Source organism: Zophobas morio, unplaced genomic scaffold (assembly GCF_036711695.1).
Source record: "Zophobas morio isolate AGI-343-1 ecotype UQ-CSIRO unplaced genomic scaffold, CSIRO_AGI_Zmor_V1 ptg000264l, whole genome shotgun sequence".
In the NCBI taxonomy this organism is placed as follows: Eukaryota; Metazoa; Arthropoda; class Insecta; order Coleoptera; family Tenebrionidae; genus Zophobas; species Zophobas morio.
Genome location: NW_026972368.1, coordinates 187,004 through 212,838, shown reverse-complemented (window position 1 = coordinate 212,838; position 25,835 = coordinate 187,004). Strand labels below are relative to the sequence as shown.

Sequence of the window (25,835 nt, the reverse complement as noted above, 5' to 3'; positions counted from 1 at the left end):
TAAAAAATAAAAAATAATAAGCGGAAGTCGACGCAATAAAACCGATTGTCGTTTTGTTTACAATTTCTTTGTTTGACTCTCACGTATGCTGTTACGCCTGTCATCTTAAATTAAGAATGTTTATACATACACGATTTTCAGTTGCCTCTGATATGTATACGTGAGTAAATTGTTTCGTTATTTTATTGATTATTACAAATCAATATTCAAAACGACCCAATTCATTTTCCCAAAAATTTGAGAATATAATAGTAGTTATATAGTGGGGGTTCTAGACCAGGTCAAATGAGGTCAAACTGGTCCAGCTCCCCCATTACTTTTCATCGAGCGGTCATTGACCTTTCATTTGTTGTCGACCTTGTCGGTGCACGTGGCTGACCTTGCCAGCTGGTCCATCTCCCCCATTACTTTTCATCGGGCGATCATTGACCTAGTCGTTGCACGACCTTGGTTGTTTATTGCCCTCGTTCATCTCGAGATCTATCCCCTCTTTTCGTTTAGGTCGGGGAGGGATCTCGGACGCAATCTCGCATCCCCACTTCCGTTTTATACTTGTATAAAAGTCGATGGATTCGTCTGTAGGAATTACGTTTATAGCCCTTGGTCATCTTGAGATCTATCCCCTCTTTTTTCTTTTTTTTAGGTCGGGTCGCTGCACGGGGCTGGCCTTGGCTTACTTGCCTTAGGACTTCACGTGCCTGACCTGTACGTTTTGGCACCGCCTTTTACTCGATCGACCTGACCCGTTTTTCCATAGTCAGGTTGGCCGAGCGGTCTAAGGCGTCAGATTTAAGCTCTGATTCTCGAAAGGGAGGGTGGGTTCGAATCCCACACCTGACAGTTTCTTTTTTTTTTCGTTCGTTATTTTGACGTTTTGTGTTGCGATTAAATAAAACACAGTTTAATATAGTATTCTTTATTGAGGAAACCTTGAATACAACCAATTGTAAATGTATGTTAGACACGTTTCCACTTCAGCTTCATGAGGTGGAACTGAAAATATGAATCCAAACTGTATGTTAGACTTATTTTTTGAAGTCAAACTGTTCGTTGTACATACATATATATATATTTCTTATTATATTACATGTATGTATGTAATGCGAGGTTATTTCCGTTTTTTCTTTCTTTTCTTTAGAAGGGAATAAAACTTGAATTGTTTCTCTGTAACTGTAACAACGTTTTTATTAATGTACTCAATCTAATTCCTAATCCTACCTGTAACAACGAAACAACATTCAAAGTTATTATTCACAATCTTTTATATTATTGCATGAAATCTAACTTGCTTCGTCACTCATTGCGACATGCCATAATTAATCATCGCATTCAGAGATCTAACTTACCGACCTAATTGCGCGTTAGATTCAATAAGAGTGAGGATAATTAATCCTTATCCTTACATCTCCCCCCCTTAGATAAAAATTTTGGTACAAAAGTTTTGGTACAAATTATAATACATAAGCAAAAGCAGTTAATAGCTAAGTGCCTGTGGTGGTTTCTTCCTTTGAAGTACTTGGAGCCGGAATGAGTTTGGAGATATGAAATAAATTTGATTCTGATTTTCTATGTGTGGTATCTATTTCGTATATAGAATTTGATATTTTCCTTAGGATTTTGTAAGGTCCAATTCTTAATACATCTAATTTTTTTCGGTTCAATCGGTTACCATTTTCAACATATACTAGTTCTCCGACCTTGAAATTATAATCTATCCTATTTTTGTCATACAGTTTTTTATTGTAGTCGTGATTTTTTTTACTGTTTTCAATGGCAATTGCTCTATCATTCTCTAGATCATTACTATCTTTCTTTTTTTTCAATTCCTCTGGTAATACTGATGTATCTTTACCTAGTAATAAATATTTTGGACTAAACCCTGTTACTGTATGCTCTGTTTCATTGTATTTATTTACACAGTTATGTGCTATGCTTGTCCATGCACATTTGTTCTTTTTTTCATTTAGTACACATCTAGTTTTATTTACTAAAGTTTGATTGAGTCTTTCATTCAAACCATTCGAGAATGGTGCGTTAACTGCTGTAAAGATCATTGTGATATTTTTTTCTTCTAGGAAATTTTTGAAATCTTTAGAATTTATGCCTGGGTATTGGTCAGTTAAAAGTATTTCGATGTTATGGTTTCTTAGCACATTTTCTGTCAGTTTAATGAAATCCCTCGCGCTTTGTGTCTTTGATGTTACTATGTATGCAAATCTAGTAAAATGATCAACTAGAAGGTGTAAGTATTTTTTAGTGGATCGTGAACCACCGAATGCACCGATTGTATCTATGGAAACCACTCCAAACGGCTTTTTTGCAGGACCGAGATGTGACATTAGGCCAATTTTACTATGTCTTCTTGATTTATTTTGTATGCAAATTTCGCAATTTTTGCAAGCTTTTTCGATATTTTTTGATATATCTTCTGCCGTATAGTAAGGTAGTATTTTGCTTTGCATTTGTTTTATGCCTATGTGGCAAAATTCCTTATGGATATTTTTTTTTAGTTTTTTACAAAACTCTTCTGATAATACAATTTTCTTCTTCTTCCTTTCTTTTCTATAATATATATTATCTTCAAATATTAGATTATTTTTATTATTTGTTAAATTTTCGTTACCCTCTTGGTCTTGTATGATATCCTCTATTTTTATTAGATTGACAATTTTTAATTGATCTTCTTCGTCTTCTTGGGGCTCCAATACTGGGTTTCTGCTTAAGCAGTCTGCTTCCAAGTTATCTCTGCCTGGGCGGTATATTATTTCCATGTCATATTGTTCTAAGTAGAAAGTGAGATCCCCTAATTCTTCGTCCGTTCTAGCTTTAATATTCAATTTTTCTAGTGGCTTATGATCCGAAAACATTTTCAAGTGTTTTCCTATGAGCAAGTGTTGCCAATACTGTACTGCTTCCTTTATTGCTAGGCATTCTAGGTAAATAGCTTTCTTTCTTTTCTGAGATTCATTAAGTTTCTTGGAGAAGTATGCTACTGGTTTTTCTATTTCCGAATTATTATTTAGTTGTGGTTGTTTCATCACAGCTGCTATACCTTGTAAGCTTGCATCTGTGTAAATGTGTATTGGTAATTCCGGATCAAAAATAGCTAAGACCGGCTGCTGGCAGAGGAAATTTTTCATATATTCAAAGGCTTTTTGACATTCTGTAGACCAGGTGAATTTTTGACCTTTTCTTAATAAATTATGTAGAGGTTCCAGAATAATAGAAATTTTCGGTACATATTCATTATAAAAATTTATCTTCCCCAAGAATTGTCGAACATTTTTCTGATTTCTTGGAACCGGAAAATTTCGTATTGAAATCAAATTATCCTTTAGGGGAGAAATTGATTTGTACCCTATTACATGTCCTAAATATTGCACGGAATCCAAGGCAAAGGTACATTTAGAAAATTTTAATCGGAAACCTTCATTCATTATTGCTTCTAGTAATTGCGACAAATGATTAATGTGTTCTTCGAAGGTTTTTGAAAAAATCAGTATGTCGTCTATATAATTGACTGCAAAATCTGATAATTTATGTTTTCTTATTATGTTACTTAATATTCTTTGAAATATAGCTAAGAAGACCTGGACGACCCTCGCACTCCGAATCTGAAGAGTCAAGAAGTCCCAGGATGATTAAAAATCCGGTTGTTCCTAAGCCACTAAACGACGTGCGTCATGATGATATGAGTCATTACCCTGTTTTTGGAAACAAAGGTCGTTGCAGATTTTGCACCACGGGACAAACAAGTGTTCTCTGCGTGAAGTGTAATGTTAGACTTTGTTTTGTTGAGAAAAGAAATTGTTTTTTTGATTTTCATCATAAAGCCAAATAATAATAAAAACAATGAATTATTATTTAAATTATGTTATATTTTATCTGTTATATGTTATTTATGTTTTTTTTTTTAATTCTGTCAAATAATGAATATAAGTATATTTGTAAAAAATTCGTGAGTTGTTTCAATTTGGTGTTCTGGATCTAGTTTGATTATTTTTTATCTATATTTACTCAGATTTTGTTGCTATTTTAGTACAATTAGATCACAGCAACATAAAAATTTAGTTGTATCTTAGGAGATACATCGCCAAGATTGCTTAAAATTGTGGTTGTATCCCACAGTACACACTGCCAGGTTTCGATGAATTTATGCTGTATCCTTAAAATCTGGCAATGTATCTCCACAGATACAGTCCAGTACCCCCTAAACTGAGCAATGTATCTTCTGAGATACATAGTCATAAACAAAAAACGATTGTGTTGAAAATCATTCTGAGCGATTTTTTTACTTTGTGACTTCCATAATGTATTTGGTCGTCCCCCCTAAAAAGTTTATGACGTCACCACAAAATTTTGCTGAATAAATCCTATCTAAAATGTACAAAATATGGTGAGTCTCTTCTTGTGATTTATCATTCCATTCAAATTTTTTCGATTTGCATAATAATAATAATAATAATATATTTAATAAAAAACATATACAACAGATATATATGCTAATATGCGTCAAAACAATACAATACAGAATAACGAAAAAAAGAAAGACGATTTACGTATAGTTACATACATTACAAAAAGTAGTCAGATAAACAGTAGCAGTTTTTTTCAAAGAGTAATTGCTTTACATTTCTCTTATAGGTGTGCACATTTTTTACATCCTTAATTACCTGAGGCAATGCATTAAAGAACTTACAGGCATTATAATGCAAACTTTTCTGATACAAAGCAGTAGAGTGTTTCTCTGGTAATAAACGATCTCTGTTACGTGTTTCGTAATTGTGGTTATCCCCACACGTAGTAAAAAGGCTTTTATTTTTAAAAGCAAAGCACAACACTTTGAAAATATACAGACTAGGAAGCGTCAAAATTTTCTGATTTTTAAAATGATGTCGGCAGGAGTCTCGTTTCCTTATATTAACTAGAATTCTTATTGCCCATTTTTGAAGCTTAAATACTCTGACTGTTTCGGCTTCTGAAGATCTAAACCAGTATTCTACTCCATACATAATGATACTCTGAAAACAACCAAAGTACAAGGATTTTAAGATTTCTTTACTGCAGTGCAGCGATGCATTTTTTAACATATAGCAAACATGAGAAAGCTTTCCACAGATGATATCAATATGAGGTGCCCAGGAAAGTTTGTAATCAATGTAAACACCAAGTATTTTTGTAGAAGCTTGTGCTTGAAGATTATGATTAATAGATTTGAGTGCATCATCGATCAATATTTTACTATGGCTACTCTTATCAAACAAAACACATGCAGTTTTATCGTTGTTTACAATTAGCTTATTTTTTACCGACCAGAAAAGGACTCTTTCATATAAAGTTTGAAGCGTACTAATAACTGTGACGACATCCGACTCGGTTATTAAGTAATTAGCATCATCCGCATAGTACACCTGCAGTGCTTTACAGCCTGTTTCTATATATCGTGCCAGATCATTCGTGAATAAAATAAAAAGAGTAGGTCCCAAAATGGACCCTTGCGGGACACCGATATTGACCGTTCTTGAGTCAGATACAGATGAATTATCATATAATACTTTGTGTGTACGATTAGAAAGGTAAGAGGTAAACCATTGAAGGGCCACGCCATGGAAACCGAGCCTTTGCAGTTTCTGGAGTAAAATTTGATGCGACATAGTGTCAAATGCCTTTGAGTAGTCAATGAATAGACCTAGGGTAACCAATTTGTTATCCATGGACGAGTGGATGGTGTCAATAAATTTACTTAGGGCTGTGTCCACACCTAAATTTTTCCTAAAACCATGCATATACAGGTGACTGAAAAAAATTAATGAATGCGTCAATTGATTTTATTGATTTAATCAGGAATTACAGAACCGAATGCTTTGAAATCTTGGAGATGTTTTAAAGTTATCATAAGCATGGTAATTTTTTTATCAAAATGTATTTGCTCTTCCCCTCTAAAAAATTGATGACGTCACTCCAAAATTTTGCTGAATAAATCCTATCTAAAATGTGAAAAATATGATGAGTCTGTACTTGTGATTTATCATTCCAATCATATTTCTTGGATTTGCATATACAGGGTGACTCAAAAAAATTAATGAATGCGTCAATTTATTTTATTGATTTAATCAGGAATTACAGAACCGAATGCTTTGAAATCTTGGAGATGTTTTAAAGTTATTATAAGCATGGTAAATTTTTTATCAAAATGTATTTGCTCATCCCCCCTAAAAAATTGATGACGTCACCCCAAAATTTTGCTGAATAAATCCTATCTAAAATGTACAAAATATGATGAGTCTGTACTTGTGATTTATCATTCCATTCATATTTTTGGATTTTCAAATACAGGGTGACTCAAAAAAATTAATGAATGCTTCAATTTATTTTATCGATTTAATCAGGAATTACAAAACCGAATGCTTTGAAATCTTGGAGATATTTTAAAGTTATTATAAGTATGGTAAACTTTTGTTCAAAATATATTTGTTCATCCCTCCTAAAAAAATTGATGACGTCACCCTTAAATTTTGCTGAATAAATCCTATCTAAAATGCAAAAAATATGAGTTTGTACTTGTGATTTATCATTCCATTCATATTTTTTAGATTTTCTTAAGAGGTTGCTCAAAAAAATTAATGAAGTCAATTTATTTTATTGATTAAATTAAAGGCAACACTTATTATTAGTATTACATTGGACCAACCCAGTTTGGTAGACACAAAATTTTTTAAAGTAAAAACTCGGTTGAAACATTAAGGTAGCACGCTTATTTACATCGACTTTAACATTACAGACCTGCATTTGTTTTATGCGCTCACTAGGTTCCGCGAATGTGGAATAGACATGTTTATAATCAACCAATTGTGAATTCCACCGTCAAAAATTAAAATAAAACCCAATGTTTTATATAATAAGCGGGAGTCGAAGCAATAAAACCGATGGTCGTTTTGTTTACAGTTTCTCTGTTTGACTCCCACGTATGCTGTTACGCTTGTCATCTTAAATTAAGAATGTTTATACATAAACGATTTTCAGTTGCCTCTCATATTACTAGACAGCGGATTTCTGTCGGGCTACGTCACGATTATAGGTGGGGACGCGCTGGATCGCCGAGACTCAGTAGCGGGTGATAGATAATCACTGAATTTAATCGATACTAATTCCATAAATATAATTAACGATTTATTAATCAAACGGCTAAGTTAATGAGAACGGGAATTAACAGCAGAGTGCAACGAAACAGCGTTATTCTAATTTCAAATAAACGAAGTGCAGTCCGTAACCGCAATGAATTCGCATCCCGTACGAGCCGTACCGAGTTTGGCCTTGCCTAGCCCGACAGAAATCCGCTCTCTACATATTACACACCGGCGCCGTATACGTGAGTAAATTGTTTCGTTATTCTTAGTATTACACTACATCTATCCCAACTGATATGCGTGTCCTTGCAAAAATGTTGACATATATAGGCATGCAGTCGTCAAATTTCCGACAGCGAGGGAAGTACTGTCTAAACTCTTTAGACCAATTTTTTTACAGCAGGATTACTGCAGTAACAGCACAGAGGTTTCTCGAGCGTTTCGCCCATTTTTATACACTTTACACATATAATAGCAAAACCTTTGATTAAGACATGTCCTGCAAATTGGTTAGAATGAATATAACATGTAATGAATATTGGTATGACTGGCCATTTTACGGTTACTTTACGCAAGCATGGACAATATTACGGTTACTGTGTGCGAACATTGATTATAATATTGTTACTTTGAACGAGCATTCACTTAAAACAGTCTGTTTCATACCGAGGATCCTTAATAGTGACTATGTTAGTGTATACAGCGAGTTTGTGGACAGACCTGTTACAGGGGGAAGGGGGGCCACCACTCGGTTGTGACGTAGAAAGTACCTCGCTAGGATTTTTGGGATCTTTGTGAACTTCCCTGACCGTGATTACGTCCTGGCTACAAACGTTTTGTAAACACAATACCAGTTTCAACAAAATCGCTCTTGGAAAAAGTAACTAGATTTAAAATTAACCGCGTAGGAGGGACTTTCTACGTCATCAAGATGTCTCTTCAGGGTCATGATATACCCTAACCTAATCACTATAAAGGGATCTTGATTTCATACTAAACTGTCAATTAAGGGAAAACTATGAGTTCGGTTTCTATACCGTAAAATTTTATTCTAAGATTTTGATTTATAACAGATTTGCCCTTTGGTTAAATTTTACAAATAAAATGGAATACAAATTTCAAACACATGTGACTTCGACACATTGTAGACTTGCAGCCTCTTTCGCTAACAGTGCTTGAATGTCTCTGATGTGAATCTAGAGTGAGTAACAAAAGCTGCCCACTCCACAAAGAAGGCAAATCTACCTTACAAAACTGTCATTCTTCATGGCGCTAAATTTAAATTGAACCGGGACACTACACATTTAAATTAGATGTAATTTTCATTCCCCCAGTTAGTAGATCCTGTCTTAACAAAATGTTTCATTAATCGGCGCTCTCGTAAAGTAACTGTTTAATGACGAACTGAAGGTTATAAATTAAAAGTTTGCTCTGAGGTATCGTCATTAAACTGTCAATGAGGATGATTACAAAAAGTTTCGTTAGCTTTTTACCATCTACATGATATACATTACACATATATACAATTTGACAACAATCGATCCAGTAGTTTCGGCGATTATCTGTCTAACAAAAATTGATACAGACGGTGGACAGATAGACAGACAGTTAGACGGACAGACAGACGGAAACGGGAAACCTATTTTTTCATACTCGTAAATATGAAAGTAGTCAGTGGCCCGATAGATTCGATTACAATACTTCCTCAGCTTACGCTCGGGTAATAGAAATATAGAGATAATAAAATACTAGTCACAGCCCAACACATTGAGAAAAAAATAAACGGCTACGTTTGGCATTGAACAGATAAGGGCAGGGCCGCGTGCTCGTCTGAAGCCCACTCAGCCACAAAACTTGATATTCACCTTTACTCTTACGAGATTACTACACTGTGAAATTTTTTTTGTAAAAATTTCTAGAACCTATTCTCCATTTTGTAAAACCCTTACGGGAAAAACTCAAAGCGGATTCGTACATCACAAGTATAGGAGTGAATATATTATTGTACAAAAATTAAATCATTTTGAAGTAGAATCTTTTGAGATAATGTCATCAAATTGTTGATAGGAATGATTAGCCAAATTTTGATTAGCGATTTAACGTCTACATGATCTTTCTAATATACATACAAAATTTTTCAACAATCTGTTCAGGATTTTCGGAAATTATTGATCAAATAAAAATGGGCACAGACAGACAGACAAATGAAAACGGGAGACCACTTTTTCATACTCTAGCGGTCATGAAAATTCGAGAAAACATGTAAGTTTAATTACTCATACAAAACTGAACTCACCCATAAGAAATACAACATTGCTCTTCCTTTTTTATGGTTCCCAGTGCCCTCACGACAAGTCTCGGTCCTTCTTGATAGAAAAAAGCGTTAGGGTAACAAGAATGATTAAATACACTGAACAAAAAGTATAATCCGCGTGCGTACGTAATCATTTCGTATCCCTCCACTGTAGGCTCTAGTCGATTTATTACAACCTCATTAATATGAACAACTTGTATGATCAAGGGCAACAAACCCTTAAACATCTCCTCCATGCCCTCCAAATCATTAAACAAATCCGTGTGTTTTTTCAGTAGAACATAAATTATACTAGAAACCCATGCAATAGTAAAGTGCATCCTCAATAACAGCGAATTAGTGTAGGCCTCCATTTTTATCATTTCTTCAAGGTCATGTGATTTGTTCTGACGGAACTGGATTAATACTAATAAAGTTATTTTAAGGCCCAAGGCGAGGCCGTCTTTGATGGATTTTAGGCGATCAAGTACGTCAGACAGGCAACATTCATATTTGTGCGTTTTACTAGCTACAAATTTGCAATATGTGCTACAGTAGAGAGCTTTAGCACATGCGTCGCACGATATTAAGTTATAGCATACTTTTAAACATTCTGAGCAGTAAATGTAGTTGTCTTGTGTCAATACTGCAGTGTACGGTTTATCGACGAGTACTACTTCGCTGATTTCAATATCTCGTGTGGTCGTTACGTGTCTACCAAACTTGTTGTCAGTGTGGATTTTGAAGGAAGTATTATCACATGCAGTTGCCTGTTCATGATAGTTTGGGTATGCAAGTACTTGCGTTTTACGGTTGGAGTTTTGTTTTTTGATGACTTGTGAGCGTCGAAATGCCAGTTTGTGGGTAAATTCCTGCGAATAGTCGTTATAAAACGCTCTTTCAATGTCCTAGAATATTTGGATGAAGTGTGAAAACAGAACAATTACTAGGTACTCACAACTAAACTTTCTTGATACAAGCCAACTTTTGCCAATACTGCGGATCGACCAGAATAAGCTAAGGCTGTGATTCTTTTGCTTTTGGCCCAGACCATGGCTGTGGTATAGCTCGCAAGCGCTTCTACATACCTATTCTGTTTGAAATGAACGTTGCCACATTTTCGTATTTCTGTCGAATTTGAATAGTTTTTGTTGCTCGTCAGCATTGTCTCTTCGTACATTTCCCACTGGATATTCTGGTTGAGCAATAAGTTTACCCTTTGGAGGTTACATGCACACTTTTCGAAACTATATTTTACTTGTTGGAAGATAGTTTCCATCTCATCCATTTTGGGGGTATTGATAAATTCAACTATGGTTAATTATGGTCGTTTTGATCATGTGATGGAAAATTTACATAAAAACCCGTTTTTTTTTATAAAGGTTTGAAATATTCCACAACTGTTGCTGTAAATTCTCATTATTTCCCAAAAGCAGGGTCGCCAACATTTGTCAACGTCAAACGTTAAAAAAAGGAGTAACAAAAAGGAAATTTTTGCGTGAAACCAGCATAAATGGGTAAAACCGAGTTAGATACGGTTACGTAACATTGAGCTGTAATAGTATAACTGGAGAGGGAGAGTGAATAGCAAAGTCCCTACTCCCTTTAAACATAAGACGAAATGGCAGCCATATATACTAATATATACTAATGCACATAATTACCATTTCATTGAAAGTTCAGCTTACTACTTGGTAAAAAAAATTGGTCTAAACAGTTTAGACAGTTCTTCCCTCGCTTTCAGAACCGAATCTTTATGTCTGTCATAGATTCTTCTCATTAGAGTTCTGTGATGGGATATTTCAATAAATTCGCTTTCACACTGAAAGTCACGGCTCGTTCGTAATTTGATCAATAATAATAACTTGACTGATTCATTAATTTTTTTGAGTCACCCTGTATAAGTAGACCTAAAAAAAATTAATGCAATGATAAATTACAAGTATAGTCTGATCATCTTTTGCACATTTTCGAAAGAATTTATTCAGAAAAATTCTGAGATGACGTAACCAACTTTTTCGGGTTGATAAATAGATACATTTTGATTAAAAAGTTAAGATTCTTGCAATAATTTCAAAACGTCTGCAAGATTTCAAGTATTCAGTTTTGCAATTCTTGATTTAATCAATAAAATAAATTGACTCAGAGATAATGACCAGAGACATTTTCGTTAGCGTTTTACCATCAAGATGATATTCCTAATATAAGTACAAAATTTGACAACAATCGGTCTAGTACTTTCGGAGATTCTCTGTCTAATAAAACTCCGGGACGGCAGACAGGCGGACTGACGGTAAGACGTACAGACAGACGGAAATGGGAGAGATATTTTTTCGCCTTCTAGGGGTCATGAAAGATACATAATTCGCATTATAAAGTGTTTTTTTACATCTCACTAACACAAAAATCACATTTTCAATGGTAATATTCTTATACCAAAAAATTGGTCTAAAGAATTTAGACAGTACTTCCCTCGCTGTCGGAAACTTGTCAACTGCATGCCTATTGTGTTTTTTTTACTTCCCATTTTTGCAAGGACACGTATATCAGTTGGGATAGATGTAGTGTAATTTACTCACGTATACGGCGTGTACTAGGAGAGGCAACTGAAAATCGTTTATGTATAAGCATTCTTAATTTAAGACGACAAGCGTAACTCTTGCTGAGACTGTATACGTGAGAGTCAAACAGAGAAACTGTAAACAAAACCGATAGTCGTCTAGAGATTTTTATTGTTTCGACTTCCGCTTATCATATAAGACATTGGGTTTTATTACTTCCCGAGCGTAAGCAAAGGAAGTATTGTAATCGATTCCGTCGGCCGACTCTCTACTTTTACGTTTTCTCGATCTTTCATGACCCCTAGAAGACGAGGAAATAGGTCTCCCATTTCCGTCTGTCTGTCCGTCTGTCCGTCCGTCTGTCCGTCTGTCTGCCGTCCCGGATTTTTATTGGACAGATAATCTCCGAAAGTACTGGACCGATTGTTGTGAAATTTTCTAGTTATATTAGGAATATCATGTATTTAGATGGTTAAACGCTAACCAAAATTTGTCTAATCATCCCCACCACTAATGTGATGACGTCACTTCAAAATTGTACATAGTAAATGGGTTTTAAATTGTACAAAATAATATAGTCCTAAACATGTAGTTTACGACTCCGAATTGAGTTTTTACCCGAAACGTCCAGATTTTTGGAAAAAAAATCAAAATTATAAAACAACATTATGCAATTTAATTTTGAATCTGCTAATCCGAATGTTTTGACATGTTGCAGATGTTTTAAGGCTATAAAGAGCATCATAAATCTTTACTCAAAATATATTTGGTTATCCCCTCCAAAAATTTTGATAACGTCAGCTCAAAAAGTTTGCCAAATAAATCCTATGTAACATGTACAAAATATGATGAGTCTGTGCTTGTGATATATCACTCCATTAATATTTTTTGGATTTGCATATACAGGGTGACTCAAAAAAATAATGAAATCTATTGCGAAAAAAAAACATAATAGACATGCAGTCGTCACGTTTCCTGCAGCGAGGGAAGTACTGTCTAAACTCTTTAGACCAATTTTTTTCGCAGTGGATTTCAAAGAATTCGGTTTTGTATAAATAAAATAAATATAAATTTTCGCATTCATGAATTTTTTTGAGTCACCCTGTACATGCAAATCCAAACAATATGAATGGAGTGATAGATCACAGTACAGACCCATCATATTTTGTACATTTTAGATATGATTTATTCGGCAAACTTTTTAGCTGACGTCATCAAGTTTTTGGAGGGGATAAGCAAATATATTTTGACTAAACATTTATTATGCTCTTTATAACCTTAAAACATCTGCAAGATTTCAGAGCATTCGGTTTCGTAGTTCCTGATTAACTCAATAAAATAAATTCACGCATTCATTAATTTTTTGGGTGACTCTGTATATGGAAATCGAATAAATTTGAATGGAATGATAAATCACAAGTACAGACTCATCATGTTTTTCACATTTTAGATAGGATTTATTCACCAAATTTTAGGGTGGCGTCATCAATTTTTTTAGGGGGGGATGAGCAAATAAATTTTGATAAAAAATTTACGATGCTTATGATAACTTTAAAATATCTCCAAGATTTCACAGCATTCGGTTCTGTAATTCCTGATTAATTCAATAAAATAAATTGACGTTTTCATTAATTTTTTTGAGTCACCCTATATATGCAAATCCAAAAAATATTATTGGAATGATAAATCACAAGTACAGACTCATCATATTTTGTACATTTTAGATAGTATTTATTCAGCAAAATTTTGGAGTGACGTCATCATTTTTTAGGGGGGAAGAGCAAATACATTTTGATAAAAAATTTACCATGTGGTACCGCTTTTACGACCAACCAGGTAATCGCCCGCTAACCTACCCCTTCCTTCGGGCATTGATTAAATACATATAGATAGACCCATGCTATTGTTTGGAGCGAACAGGCCAACGCCCGGCGAACAAGTGATGGCGCACCAACAGTCGGCCGTCAAACGCCGGCGAAAAGCTTGGACACCAATCGCGCGCGTAGATAACCCAAATCGCAGCAACAATACATTTAATAAAGCTACCACTCGACAGAGGGCGACGAAACCAATGTGTAAGAATCTCTAGTAAGCATTTATATAATTTGCAACGTTGCCAGATGAGCCTAGCACAACTTTGCCGTTATTTCTAGTCGATTAGATTTTATTTCGTTTGAAAGTTTCTGGTGAATAAATGGAATTATTAAAATGAATAAACAATACAAACAAATTATTACTTGTTATTTTAAATACTTGTTAAGTGTTGATGAAAACATAAATGGTAATTAAAGTTATTCTAAATACGGTCCGGTCCGGTAGCTCAAATTTTACAGTACGAGTGATATGTTTCAGGACGAGTAGGTAGCCAAGTCTTTAATTTCGAAACGAGCACTGCGAAAAGAGTTACCGGACGTATGTTGTTATGTATTTTATTTCATACTGTCAACATACTTTTTTATTCGATAAAATTATTATTATTTTGAGAAAAAATCCAAATCGAGTCACTTTTTCTGACATCGTTAGCAACCGCTCTTTGGTAAATGTTTTAATTTGTTTATTCGTGCAAATCAGCATCATATGTTTAAACACATAGTACTTATAACACTTTACAGGACTTATTGTTTTGTATAATCCGACTCGATGGACGAATGTTTTGTGCAATCCGTCTCGAAGGACCAATGTTTGTGCAACTCGGCTCGTCCTACCAGTATTTTTTGTAATCTGGTTGATACGACAATGTGATACCGAATTGTACTTTGATATTGCTCCAAGGACCTTTGTTTTCTTGCGTGCGAGATAATAGACAGCGTTTGGTTTCGATGTTTAATACAGGACGGTTACAGAAATACTAAATTTACATTTGTATTTACAATAACAGGTAAAGCAAAAGAGACCCAAAAGGGTCAGTGGCCGCTTCCGGAAATGGAACACTTGTCCTTTTTGGCTCAATTTTATGGGACTTGTCCGTTTTTTTTATTTTACCGGAATCGTTCGATCCAGTAAAACGTCAAACTTGACATAGTATAAAGTAAAATAAATAAATTTTATTCAATTTTGACATGTAAACAAACGTTTATTTTGCCGTCAGTAGGCCACTAAAGCTTTGGTTTATCCGGTAGCACCATAAAATTTTTAAACCGCTAGCGAAATAAAATTTTTATTTTACTGTTTTAAAACCATGGTTACCATTTCTGTAATTTCTCTAATGCCTTGCTGCTCTTTCCATCTAAGGAACTTTTGATACACTTTCTGATTTGCTCTTTTTTGGTAGCAAGTTTAGTTTTGCCGTTGGAATCTTGCATGATTTTGCAATTTTTCGATAATTTTACCAAAAGGGTCAGTGGCCGCTTCCGGAAATGGAAGACTTGTCCTTTTTGGCCACGGAGGTATAGTCGTCCAGATCGTACTTCGTTTTTATGACTGCACCCTATTGTGTAGGAGTTAAATCCCTTCACAATGGGTCCGTGCCGCAAGTGATCCAGCGCTCATAAACCATCAACAGACCAACTGTCTACACTACACAGGGCCGTACTTTCCCCCAGCATGTTGTTAAAATATGTACCTTATCTTACTATTATTACTTATAGAATTGTTCAGCTGACTATCATTGTGATATGGATGCGACGTTGTACGAATCTTGAGTTAGACAACAATTAATTCCCAATCTTCCTGCAGGAACGGTGATAGTCATGGACAATGCCAGCTATCATTCAAAACTATTAAACAAAATACCAACAACGTCCACAAAAAAAGATGATATTATACATTTTATGAGGCACAATGACATAGACATCCCGGCAGGTAAAGCAACAAAAAAAGATCTTTTAAATTGTATAAAACAACTGAATATGCCAAAACAATATCGAATCGATCAAATAGCCAAAGAACATGGACACATTGTGTTGAGACTTCCGCCGCATTACTGTGTTATGAATCCCATTGAATTAATATGGAGTAGTCTGAAAAGATCAATTCGACGAAATAACACAACCCCTAATTTAAGCGCTCAAGTGGTGGATCTGATTAGACAAGAGGTTAATAACATAACAATAGATTTGTGGAAAAATTGTGTAAAGCATGTAATAGACATTGAAAACAGCTATGTTTCACCTAATTTTCAAGAGTTTGTTGTCCATTTAGAGGACGAAGACAATGACGACGATTTAGTAGACTATTTTTTTGATAGTGATAACGACTGATTTGCAACTACATTTTTTGTTATAAAATAACACTATATGTGGATCTGAAAATAGTATGTAAATTATTTATTTACTTATTAATATTGTTAATTTGTTCTCTTTTGTTTAAAATATTTTGTTTATATTATATGAAAAACTGAATAAATATATTTATTTCACCATTACGCTGATTTTTGTCCACATCCCACACTTCTGTGAATGAAAGCGGATCCGGTCCTGCATAGGTAGCTCTCGAAAACCTTTAAGACGATTTATGAGATGGCTGTTCACACTTTCAATAGACCACCAAATGCTTGCGGTAATTGTTATTGCAGTGCCATAAAAACGGAGTACGACCTGGACGACTTTAGAAGAGTGTCTCTTCTACCTCCGTGTTTTTGGCTCAATTTTATCGGACTTGTCCGTTTTTTTTATTTTACCGGAATAGTTCGATCCAGTAAAACGTCAAACTTGACATAGTATGAAGTAAAATAAATAAATTTTATGATGTAAATACAATTAAGTGTATCGATAATTCGCTACTGAAAATTTATTGAAATATAATTTGTGTTAAAAAAAGATTTTTGTGGTTTTATGGTTTATTAAATGTAATTAAAATAAATAATATCAAGAACTTGTATTATATATCAAAAACATTCATTGTAAATAAGAAAATTATGTAAATAAACCATAAAACCATACAAAATTTTCCTGCGACCTCTATTCAAAATCCCAGTTTACCAATAGGAATTAAGGCACAAAGATGTTTCACTGAATTTATTACCGATTTTTCAAGAAAAGTATGCTTATAAGCCTATAAGCGTCTAATGGGTTAAAACAACAAATAATAATCACAATTTATTTGTTTTATGTGTTCATTACAATAATCTCATTTATTTACCACAAACTTCTAAATGAAATAATATCTGGTTGACGAGAAATATCCGCAAATTTGTGTTAGGCTCATCTGGCAACGTTTTCGGTAGGTAGGTATCAATGGAATAATGCGATTAGGTATACTGACCGTTTTAAGGAGTGCTCGTCCAATAGTGCGTAAACTAAAAGATTTGGTAATTTTCTTGGAAGAGTTTGTTTCTTCAATGAAAATTTATGGTTTTTAATTCTTCGGCCGCTTGAAAGTCTCGCCATGTGAAAATAGATTATTTGATAACCTGTTTCGTAATAATTGTAAATACGAACAAAAGCATATTTGCATATTCTAAACAACTGGCCATATCGATTCCAAACTTGTACAGATATGTTTTTTATTGTTTCTGTTTTCAATGAAATAAATTTTATTTGCAAAATACCTAATGTCTAACGACATATCACGCATACATACTACCCCATTTACTATATTTTCAATCTGTGCATTTTTCGCTTCATTCGTAGGAGCCAAGTAAGAAGTATCAGTGAGACCGGCGGACTTTCAATAGCTCGTAAATGAAAAGATTTAGTAAAGTTTCCTAGAACAGTCTGTCTCTTCATAAAAAAATGTAGACATTTTTACTATGAAATATAGGTACAATACGGTATATTCCACTGTTTGTTTTCTTTGAGATATGACTAGTTCTTGTGCCGAAGTGAAACACCAAAAAGTCTAAAGTCCGGAAATCAGAGTGAATTTTAAAACACATAAAACGACTTCTTTATTTATTTAAATATTGTCCTGTAACGTCCTGTGACGTGGAATGGAGTTTCTTAATGTACAAAAATATGTTAGATAATAACCGAAAAATTTTCTTGATTAAAACTAAAGGAAACACAATTATTACTTGGAATAAAAATAAAGAATATCAAGAACTTGTGGTATGTATTAAAAATATTTAATTTCAAATAAGTAAATTATGTCAATAAACCATAAAACCACAAAAATCTTTTTTTAACACAAATTATATTTCAATAAATTTTCAGTAGCGAATTATCGATATACTTAATTGTATTTACATCATAAAAGTTATTTATTATACAAGCGGTTAAAGTGAATGTTTAATGAGCGGCCAGTTTAAGGCGAGAGCGCCGTATGCCGCGAGCGCCTTAAGACCACGAGTTACACATTCATTTTAACCGCGAGTGTAATTTTTATTCAATTTTGACAACCCCAAGTCCCAAATTGTGAAAAAATTGGTGATTCAAAGTTCACATTCGAGAAAAGTCAGAATTGACAGCGACCAAATAAAAGTTTTATATGCGTAGAATTTAGGTTACAATATCAGGTGTGTGTGTGTAGTATGTGACTCTGGCGACGGTGTTTGTTTATTTTAAACAAACTAAAATTATCGAAAAATTGCAAAATCATGCAAGATTCCAACGGCAAAACTTGCTACCAAAAAAGAGCAAATCAGAAAGTGTATCAAAAGTTCCTTGGATGGAAAGAGCAGCAAGGCATTAGAGAAATTACAGAAATGGTAACCATGGTTTTAAAACAGCAAAATAAAAATTTTATTTCGCTAGCGGTTTAAAAATTTTATGGTGCTACCGGATAAACCAAAGCTTTAGTGGCCTACTGACGGCAAAATAAACGTTTGTTTACATGTCAAAATTGAATAAAATTTATTTATTTTACTTTATACTATGTCAAGTTTGACGTTTTACTGGATCGAACGATTCCGGTAAAATCAAAAAAACGGACAAGTCCCATAAAATTGAGCCAAAAAGGACAAGTGTTCCATTGCCGGAAGCGGCCACTGACCCTTTTGAGTAGTTATATAGTGGGGGTTCTAGACCAGGTCAAATGAGGTCAAACTGGTCCAGCTCCCCCATTACTTTTCATCGAGCGGTCATTGACCTTTCATTTGTTGTTGACCTTGTCGTTGCACGTGGCTGACCTTGCCAGCTGGTCCAGCTCCCCCATTACTTTTCATCGGGCGATCGTTGACCTAGTCGTTGCTCGACCTTGGTCGTTTATTGCCCTCGTTCATCTCGAGATCTATCCCCTCTTTTCGTTTAGGTCGGTGAGGGATCTCGGACGCAATCTCGCATCCCCACTTCCGTTTTATACTTGTATAAAAGTCGATTGATTCGTCTGTAGGAATTACGTTTATTGCTCTTGGTCATCTCGAGATCTATCCCCTCTTTTTTTTTTAGGTCGGGTCGCTGCACGGGGCTGGCCTTGGCTGACTTGCCTTAGGACTTCACGTGCCTGACCTGTACGTTTTGGCAATGCCTTTTACTCGATGGACCTGACCCGTTTTTCCATAGTCAGGTTGGCCGAGCGGTCTAAGGCGTCAGATTTAAGCTCTGATTCTCGAAAGGGAGCGTGGGTTCGAATCCCACACCTGACAGTTTTTTTTTTCGTTCGTTATTTTGACGTTTTGTGTTGCGATTAAATAAAACACAGTTTAATATAGTATTATTTATTGAGGAAACCTTGAATACAACCAATTGTAAATACATTTAGCATTGTTTAAAGAACAGTAACATTTTTTATTATTAGCAATATGTTTATCACATGCTGGGATTTCTTTAGATAATTTCACAGAGTCTTCAATTGTTTCGAGGTTCACAATTTTGGGGCAGTCTTTTCCTAGCGTTTCCCTAAGGTAATTTTCTTTACATTTTCCGTTTACATATAAGATCTCCACTGCATATTCCTTGATGTATTTGAACAATATTTCTTTTACAGATATCTGCTCCTTGAAGCCGTCATTAAATCTCAACATGTGATGATAACGTTCTAGATATCTAGCTTGTTTCTTCGTTCTTTCATCGATTTCTTTGAGTTGTTTTGTAGATTTGAATGTTTCGTGTATTGTGTTAATTCCATCGTAAATCGCAAGTTCTTTTACAATGAATTCAGGTAGACAAAAACCTTGTACGTCGACTACAACCAACTTCATCGTATCAATTATGTCAACTGACTGAGAGAAAAGCGACTATGTAATTTTTTTTTTATCAATCCAACTGTTGTGGGTGTTATTAAATCCTAACCATTTAACATAAAGTTGATTACCTTTCTTTTTTAAAACTTTTTCAACGAGATATACACCTGGATGCTTAACTTTCAATAGTTCCATTTCATAGAAACCACCTAAAATGTTTTCACCCTTTTCATCTTTCAAAAAATATGTGGTGGGATTAGTGAGATTAATTTTTCTTATTATGAAAATCTCATTTGACCAATTGGGTGTGTATCCCTTATCGAATATTCCGCGATACTTACTTATTCTTACGTTATCACCAACTTTAAATTTTGATTTATTGCTAACTATTTTAATCTGAGTATAAGCAGCTTTTAGAATAGCGTTTTCATTACTTTTGTTAACTTGTGACGGTTTCATTTTTATAGTACGATGATAAGAATTATTATATCGATGTACCACATTTGCCAATAAATCTAACCATTTATAATTTCCTTGCAAACTAAATTCTTTCCACATTAAATTTTTTAATGTGCGATTTACTCTTTCGACGATTGAGGCTTTTTTTAAACTGTAGACATTGTAATGATTAATTTTGTATTTTTTCATAAGATTTTGAAACTTTACGTTGTAGAATTCTTTTCCTTGATCTGTTTGTAAATTTTTGGGTAACCGTACGATTTTGGATAAAATTGTTTCCATTGCAGTGGCGATTTGTTGAGCATCTTTTGACTTTACAGGGACAGCCCACACGTATTTTGAGAAACAGTCAATAACAACAAGTATATATTTGTATCCTCTGTTTATCTTAGCATACGGTATCATTTCCACTAGATCTGCTTGTAATGTTTCATTAATACCTTTTATTATAACCTTGCGTCGTTTAAAATTAATTCTTACAGGTTTGTGCAATTCTGCAACAATATCTCTTTTAATGGGAGTTGGCTCATACACCTTCTTGCGTTTCATTTTTATCAGTCTTATGTATATAATGTGCTTTCTCGGCACTAACTAACGATTCTTCAAAATTAACAGGACATTTTATTATCATTTCTGCGAACAAATTTGGTACATTTTCTGTTTTATTTACAGCATATTTGAACGATATTCGATCACCGTTACGTAGTACAAATCCTTTCAATTCTTCTTTACTAAAAAATTTGTTATTTACATAAACATTTATTTCATTAATGGTAATATTCAATTTTGTAAGGGTTCCAATTTCTAAAGGAAACGTATAGTGCGTTTCTTTAGAATTTAATACATACGTGTTTTCCACGGTTTTATCGGATTCGAAGCGAAATATCAGATTATAGAACATATAGTTTGAAATAGTAATCATATCATTGTCGATAGAACCTGAAAGTTTAGCATGTTTTAACAAATGACGCCCGAATTTATCCAGAGTCATATTAAGCAATAATTTTAGCTTCGCGTAGTTCTTCTATTATAGAAACGATTTCGTTTTGATGACCCGAATGGCCTGCTGTCTGGGAAGCGACTAACAACTTCAGTCTTTCAACTAATTCATTTGGATCTTCCCAATACACATAATCAACTTTATTTGTGTTTACTTCTTTAAATAGTACTTGACCACCTTTCTTCGGTTTTTTATACTTCGTGAGAGTTGAGAATAATGGTCCTATAATATTTTTGTATTTCATCGAACTTGTACCCAATATTCGATCATTTTCATCGAAATTTCTTCGATATGCATTGGTTTTTTCTAAAATTTTTTTGTAAATTTCCTTGTCTTCCGTAGTAAAATGAACAGGCTTCTTTTTAAAAATAAGTTCATAAATTCCAGGAGTCCCTTTAAAGATTTCATTGTCTATTTTTATATCTGGACCTATAAATTGTACCTCCTTCGAACCAATATAAAATTTCTCTGAGAAAGTGTCATGTCTTACGCCTGTTCTGTGATCAAATTTACTTTCTGCATCGTGATGCATTTCGTCAATATATTTTCTGGGTAATTCATCAAAATCATTTAAATATTCGTTGTAAACGTCTGTATCAACGATGTTTTTAATATAATTTTTACTTAACTGAACAGATTTTTCAAGAACCTCATTGAAGTTATAATTATCATTGTCTTCCTCGGGAATGTATTGGAACACATTGTCCTGTGCATCTGTTTTATTTATTGATTCTTCGAAATCTTCCTGTGATAAAACATCATATTTTGAACTAATCGGACTCATTCGATCTTCTTTTTCATTTTTGATGGCATCGATTCTTTTCACAAGGTTAGCAACTTTTGTAGCAATTCTTTTTTGTCTTGGCGTGAAAATTTCTGCTTGCTTTGGTGTAGTAACAATAGTTTTTTTCTCACGAACAGGAGACAGAATTGTATTTTCTAACTTTCGCTTTGTAGGTGTACTGTGCTCAATGTTCGACACATTTTTTGTTTTCACATCTTGATTACTTTTTATTGGATTTTCACTCCGTCTCTCAATTAATGTTTCCAAATGTTTAGTGAGGGGTTCATACTTTTTCTCTTCATTTCGTTGAGTTGCTTTAATTAGTTCTAATTTTCTTTGTAAATCTTTTCTTTTCTTAATCAGTTTCCTTTTTAAATCAACCACATCTGATATTTTTGAATCCATGTCTCCTAAGGCTTCCGAAAATACAAATAAACTGAATCTATTTATTTGAATGATAGGCTTATATACCTATGCAAAATTTCACAAACATTCTATAAAATTACTTTATTCAATAGTACAGATGCACATGTTTTGTTTTGTAATGATCTCTTATATGATCTTTATAGTAGCAGTATATACATGGTAAGTTAGGAGTATCTGTTTCACCTCCACATTTTGGACATTTATATTTTACAGGAACTGGCATGTTGAATGTTCAACATACTTCTATAGACTGAAATTATGAAAATGGATCAATAAAATTATCAAATCCTTTTCTAAACCGACCACTACGAATTTCGTTCTCTTTATCGACTACTAAAAAATCATAACTGTTTTGCCAGCAAAATGAACACATTTCTTTAAATTTATCAAATGAGATATCAGTGCCGATATGATCATCATAGATATGGCGCAAGTTTAAATTATCTTGCTTAAATAAAATGATAAAATTTGCGTTGTCTCTTATTAGATGCTTAGGAATACATGTGTAGGTTTGACATAAATAAAAACAATCTATATTTCTGTGTCGTCCCATGCTAAAATATTCTTTCATTAAATTTTGCTTGTCACATGCCACATCGTCAAAAATAAAGACAGAATTAGTTTTAGCTTTGTGCGGTGGTGGTATGTTGTTATTGTCGAAATTGCTGAAACTATAAAAATTTATACCTTTAATAGGTTTTAGAAGATTTTCCAAATATTGATATTTTGGTTGGAAAAGAGATTTAGAATACACATAGACATTTTCAAATCTTAAACCATTTGGATGTTCGATTAAACCTATCATAACATTAGTCTTTCCGCAGTTAGACGGTCCGACAATAATACATCTTACTGTAGATGGTAAAAGATCCCCATGTCTTTTATTCCCACTATTAATTTTGATATCGTTATTATTTATCGGCAATTTGAGGTTTTGAGGTGTCAAACGCATTTCGACATCTGATTAAGAAACTGACATGTGGGGGGGTATAAATACTAAATTTTTCTACGTTTCCGTTAGTAGTTTAGCTGATCCGAAAGTTTGCGTATAAATGAAGATTACGAAGCGAAAAAGGAACAGTCGTCGGATTGAGACCTACAGAAAGAGATATTGTGGACGTGGGATCGTAAATTCGGTTATTAATAAATTACCGTTTGAACTTCATATTCCCGGTTATAACTTTTGTGGACCAGGAACTAAATTAGAAAAACGATTAGCAAGAGGAGATAAAGGCCGGAATCAATTAGATGAAGCTTGCAAATTTCACGATATAGCTTATGGTGAACATAAAGATTTGGAAAATCGACATAAGGCCGATAAAGTTCTGTTAGATAAAGCGAAACTTAGACTACGTTCTTCGGACGCTTCTTTGGGCGAAAAAGCTGCTGCTTTAGGTGTTGCGGCTGCGATGAAAGCTAAAATAAAACTCGGTATGGGTTGTCGAGTCAAAAGACAAACTAGCAAACGTGGAAAAGTCTTGAATTTTAATGATTTAAGAAATTCCGCCAGACTTGCTTTAAAAAATAAGAAATTTAAGAATATGAACGATGCTGTAAAAGTGGCCATGAGAGCAGTAAAATCATCAAAAGGAAAAAAGAGAGTGAGACCTGTTCGTCACAGACGTATAATACCCATACCGAAAAGTGGTGGATTTTTACCTCTACTACCAATATTTGCCGCTTTAGGCGCTCTGGGATCTCTAGGTGGTGGCGCAGCAGCCATTGCAAAAGCTGTTAACGATGCTAAATCAGCTAAAGAACAGTTGAAAGAAAATCAACGACACAATCAGAAAATGGAGTCGATAGCTGTAGGAAAGTCAGGAAGTGGATTATATTTGAAACCATATAAAAGAGGATATGGTCTTTTTTTAGCTCCATCAAAATTTCAAAAGAACTCCCGATAAATATTCCAAAACATGCTCTCACCAACATCGACATTTACAAATATGTAAAGCGTTTGAAAATTCCCCGCTTCAGAGGAGTTTTTATGAAAAATTCACTTCCAAATAAAGTACGCCTTAATGAGTGTGGTATATTAAATTTAGACAATAAGGAAGGTCCTGGAACACATTGGACAGCTTATAAAAAAACTCGAAACGAAGTTATATACTTTGATAGTTATGGAGATTTGAGACCACCTCTTGAACTGATCAAATATTTACAAAGCAACGGTTTCTGTAATATAGTATATAATTATGAATCTTTACAGACTTTTAATAGTATTAATTGTGGACATTTGTGTTTAAGATTCCTATATAACTGCTACAAATAAAATTGTTTGAAATTCGAGCGTTTTAGTTGAACTGTTAGTGTCGTCGAAGTAAGTTGCACGATGTCCAACGTATTCTCATTGGATGGAAACAGTTCTGTACTTTCGAGCAGATACTATCCACCAATTATCTTGGAAGATTATAACTATGCTTTAGGATTAGAAAGTTTGGTTACTTGGAATTCTTTTCCAAATATCGATAGCAATAACAACAAATTTTATTTTTTTACACCAGACAAAAAAGAGCATTACATAGAAATTCCCGAGGGTTCTTACGAGATAGAAGACATTGAGTCGTATTTAAATAAAGAAATCAAAAACTATATGGAACATTATTTTCAATACGAAATTGACAAACACGGAAATAGAATAAAGAAATTTAAAATGTTGACACCAAGCTTAATAATTAGAGGAAATAATAATACTTTAAAATCGGAAGTTAAATGTACTCTTGATATAAATTTTTCAAGAAAGGATTCGTTAGGGAATTTATTGGGATTTAAGGATACCATTCTGAAAGCGCATAAAACTCATATATCAGATTTTCCAGCAAAAATTTTAAAGGTAAATGCTCTTTGCGTTTATTGCAATATAGTAACTGGTTCATACAAGAACGGAAGTCCCGTTCACGTTATCCATCAATTTTTTCCAACAGTACCACCCGGTTACAAAATAGTGGAACGACCATTAAATGTGATATATCTACCAATTAATACGAAACAAATAGATGAAATAATCGTTAAAATAACAGATCAAGAAGGTAATATTGTTAGTTTCAGAGGTGAAGAGGTAGGTGTACGGTTGCATCTTAAGAAGGTCACGTGATGGGTATTATATTTAATGAAAATCTAAAAAACCGAAATTCGGTATATATAAGTAGGGCAATGAAAAAGAGATCAGTCAGTCCTTTGAGAAGG

The 25,835-nt window shown here is 33.9% G+C and overlaps 1 protein-coding gene across 1 annotated transcript; it reads right to left on the bottom strand.

The window, feature by feature from the left end:
* Positions 1 to 7,507: 7,507 nt before the first annotated feature.
* Positions 7,508 to 10,708, bottom strand: LOC135119447 (uncharacterized). The gene is made up of 6 exons (XM_064043862.1): positions 10,679 to 10,708; positions 10,379 to 10,615; positions 9,424 to 10,328; positions 7,794 to 7,952; positions 7,719 to 7,723; positions 7,508 to 7,626 (listed from the first exon to the last, which is right to left on the bottom strand). The coding sequence occupies exons 1-6, from the start codon at positions 10,706 to 10,708 to the stop codon at positions 7,508 to 7,510; spliced, it is 1,455 nt and encodes a 484-aa protein (XP_063899932.1).
* Positions 10,709 to 25,835: the final 15,127 nt, after the last annotated feature.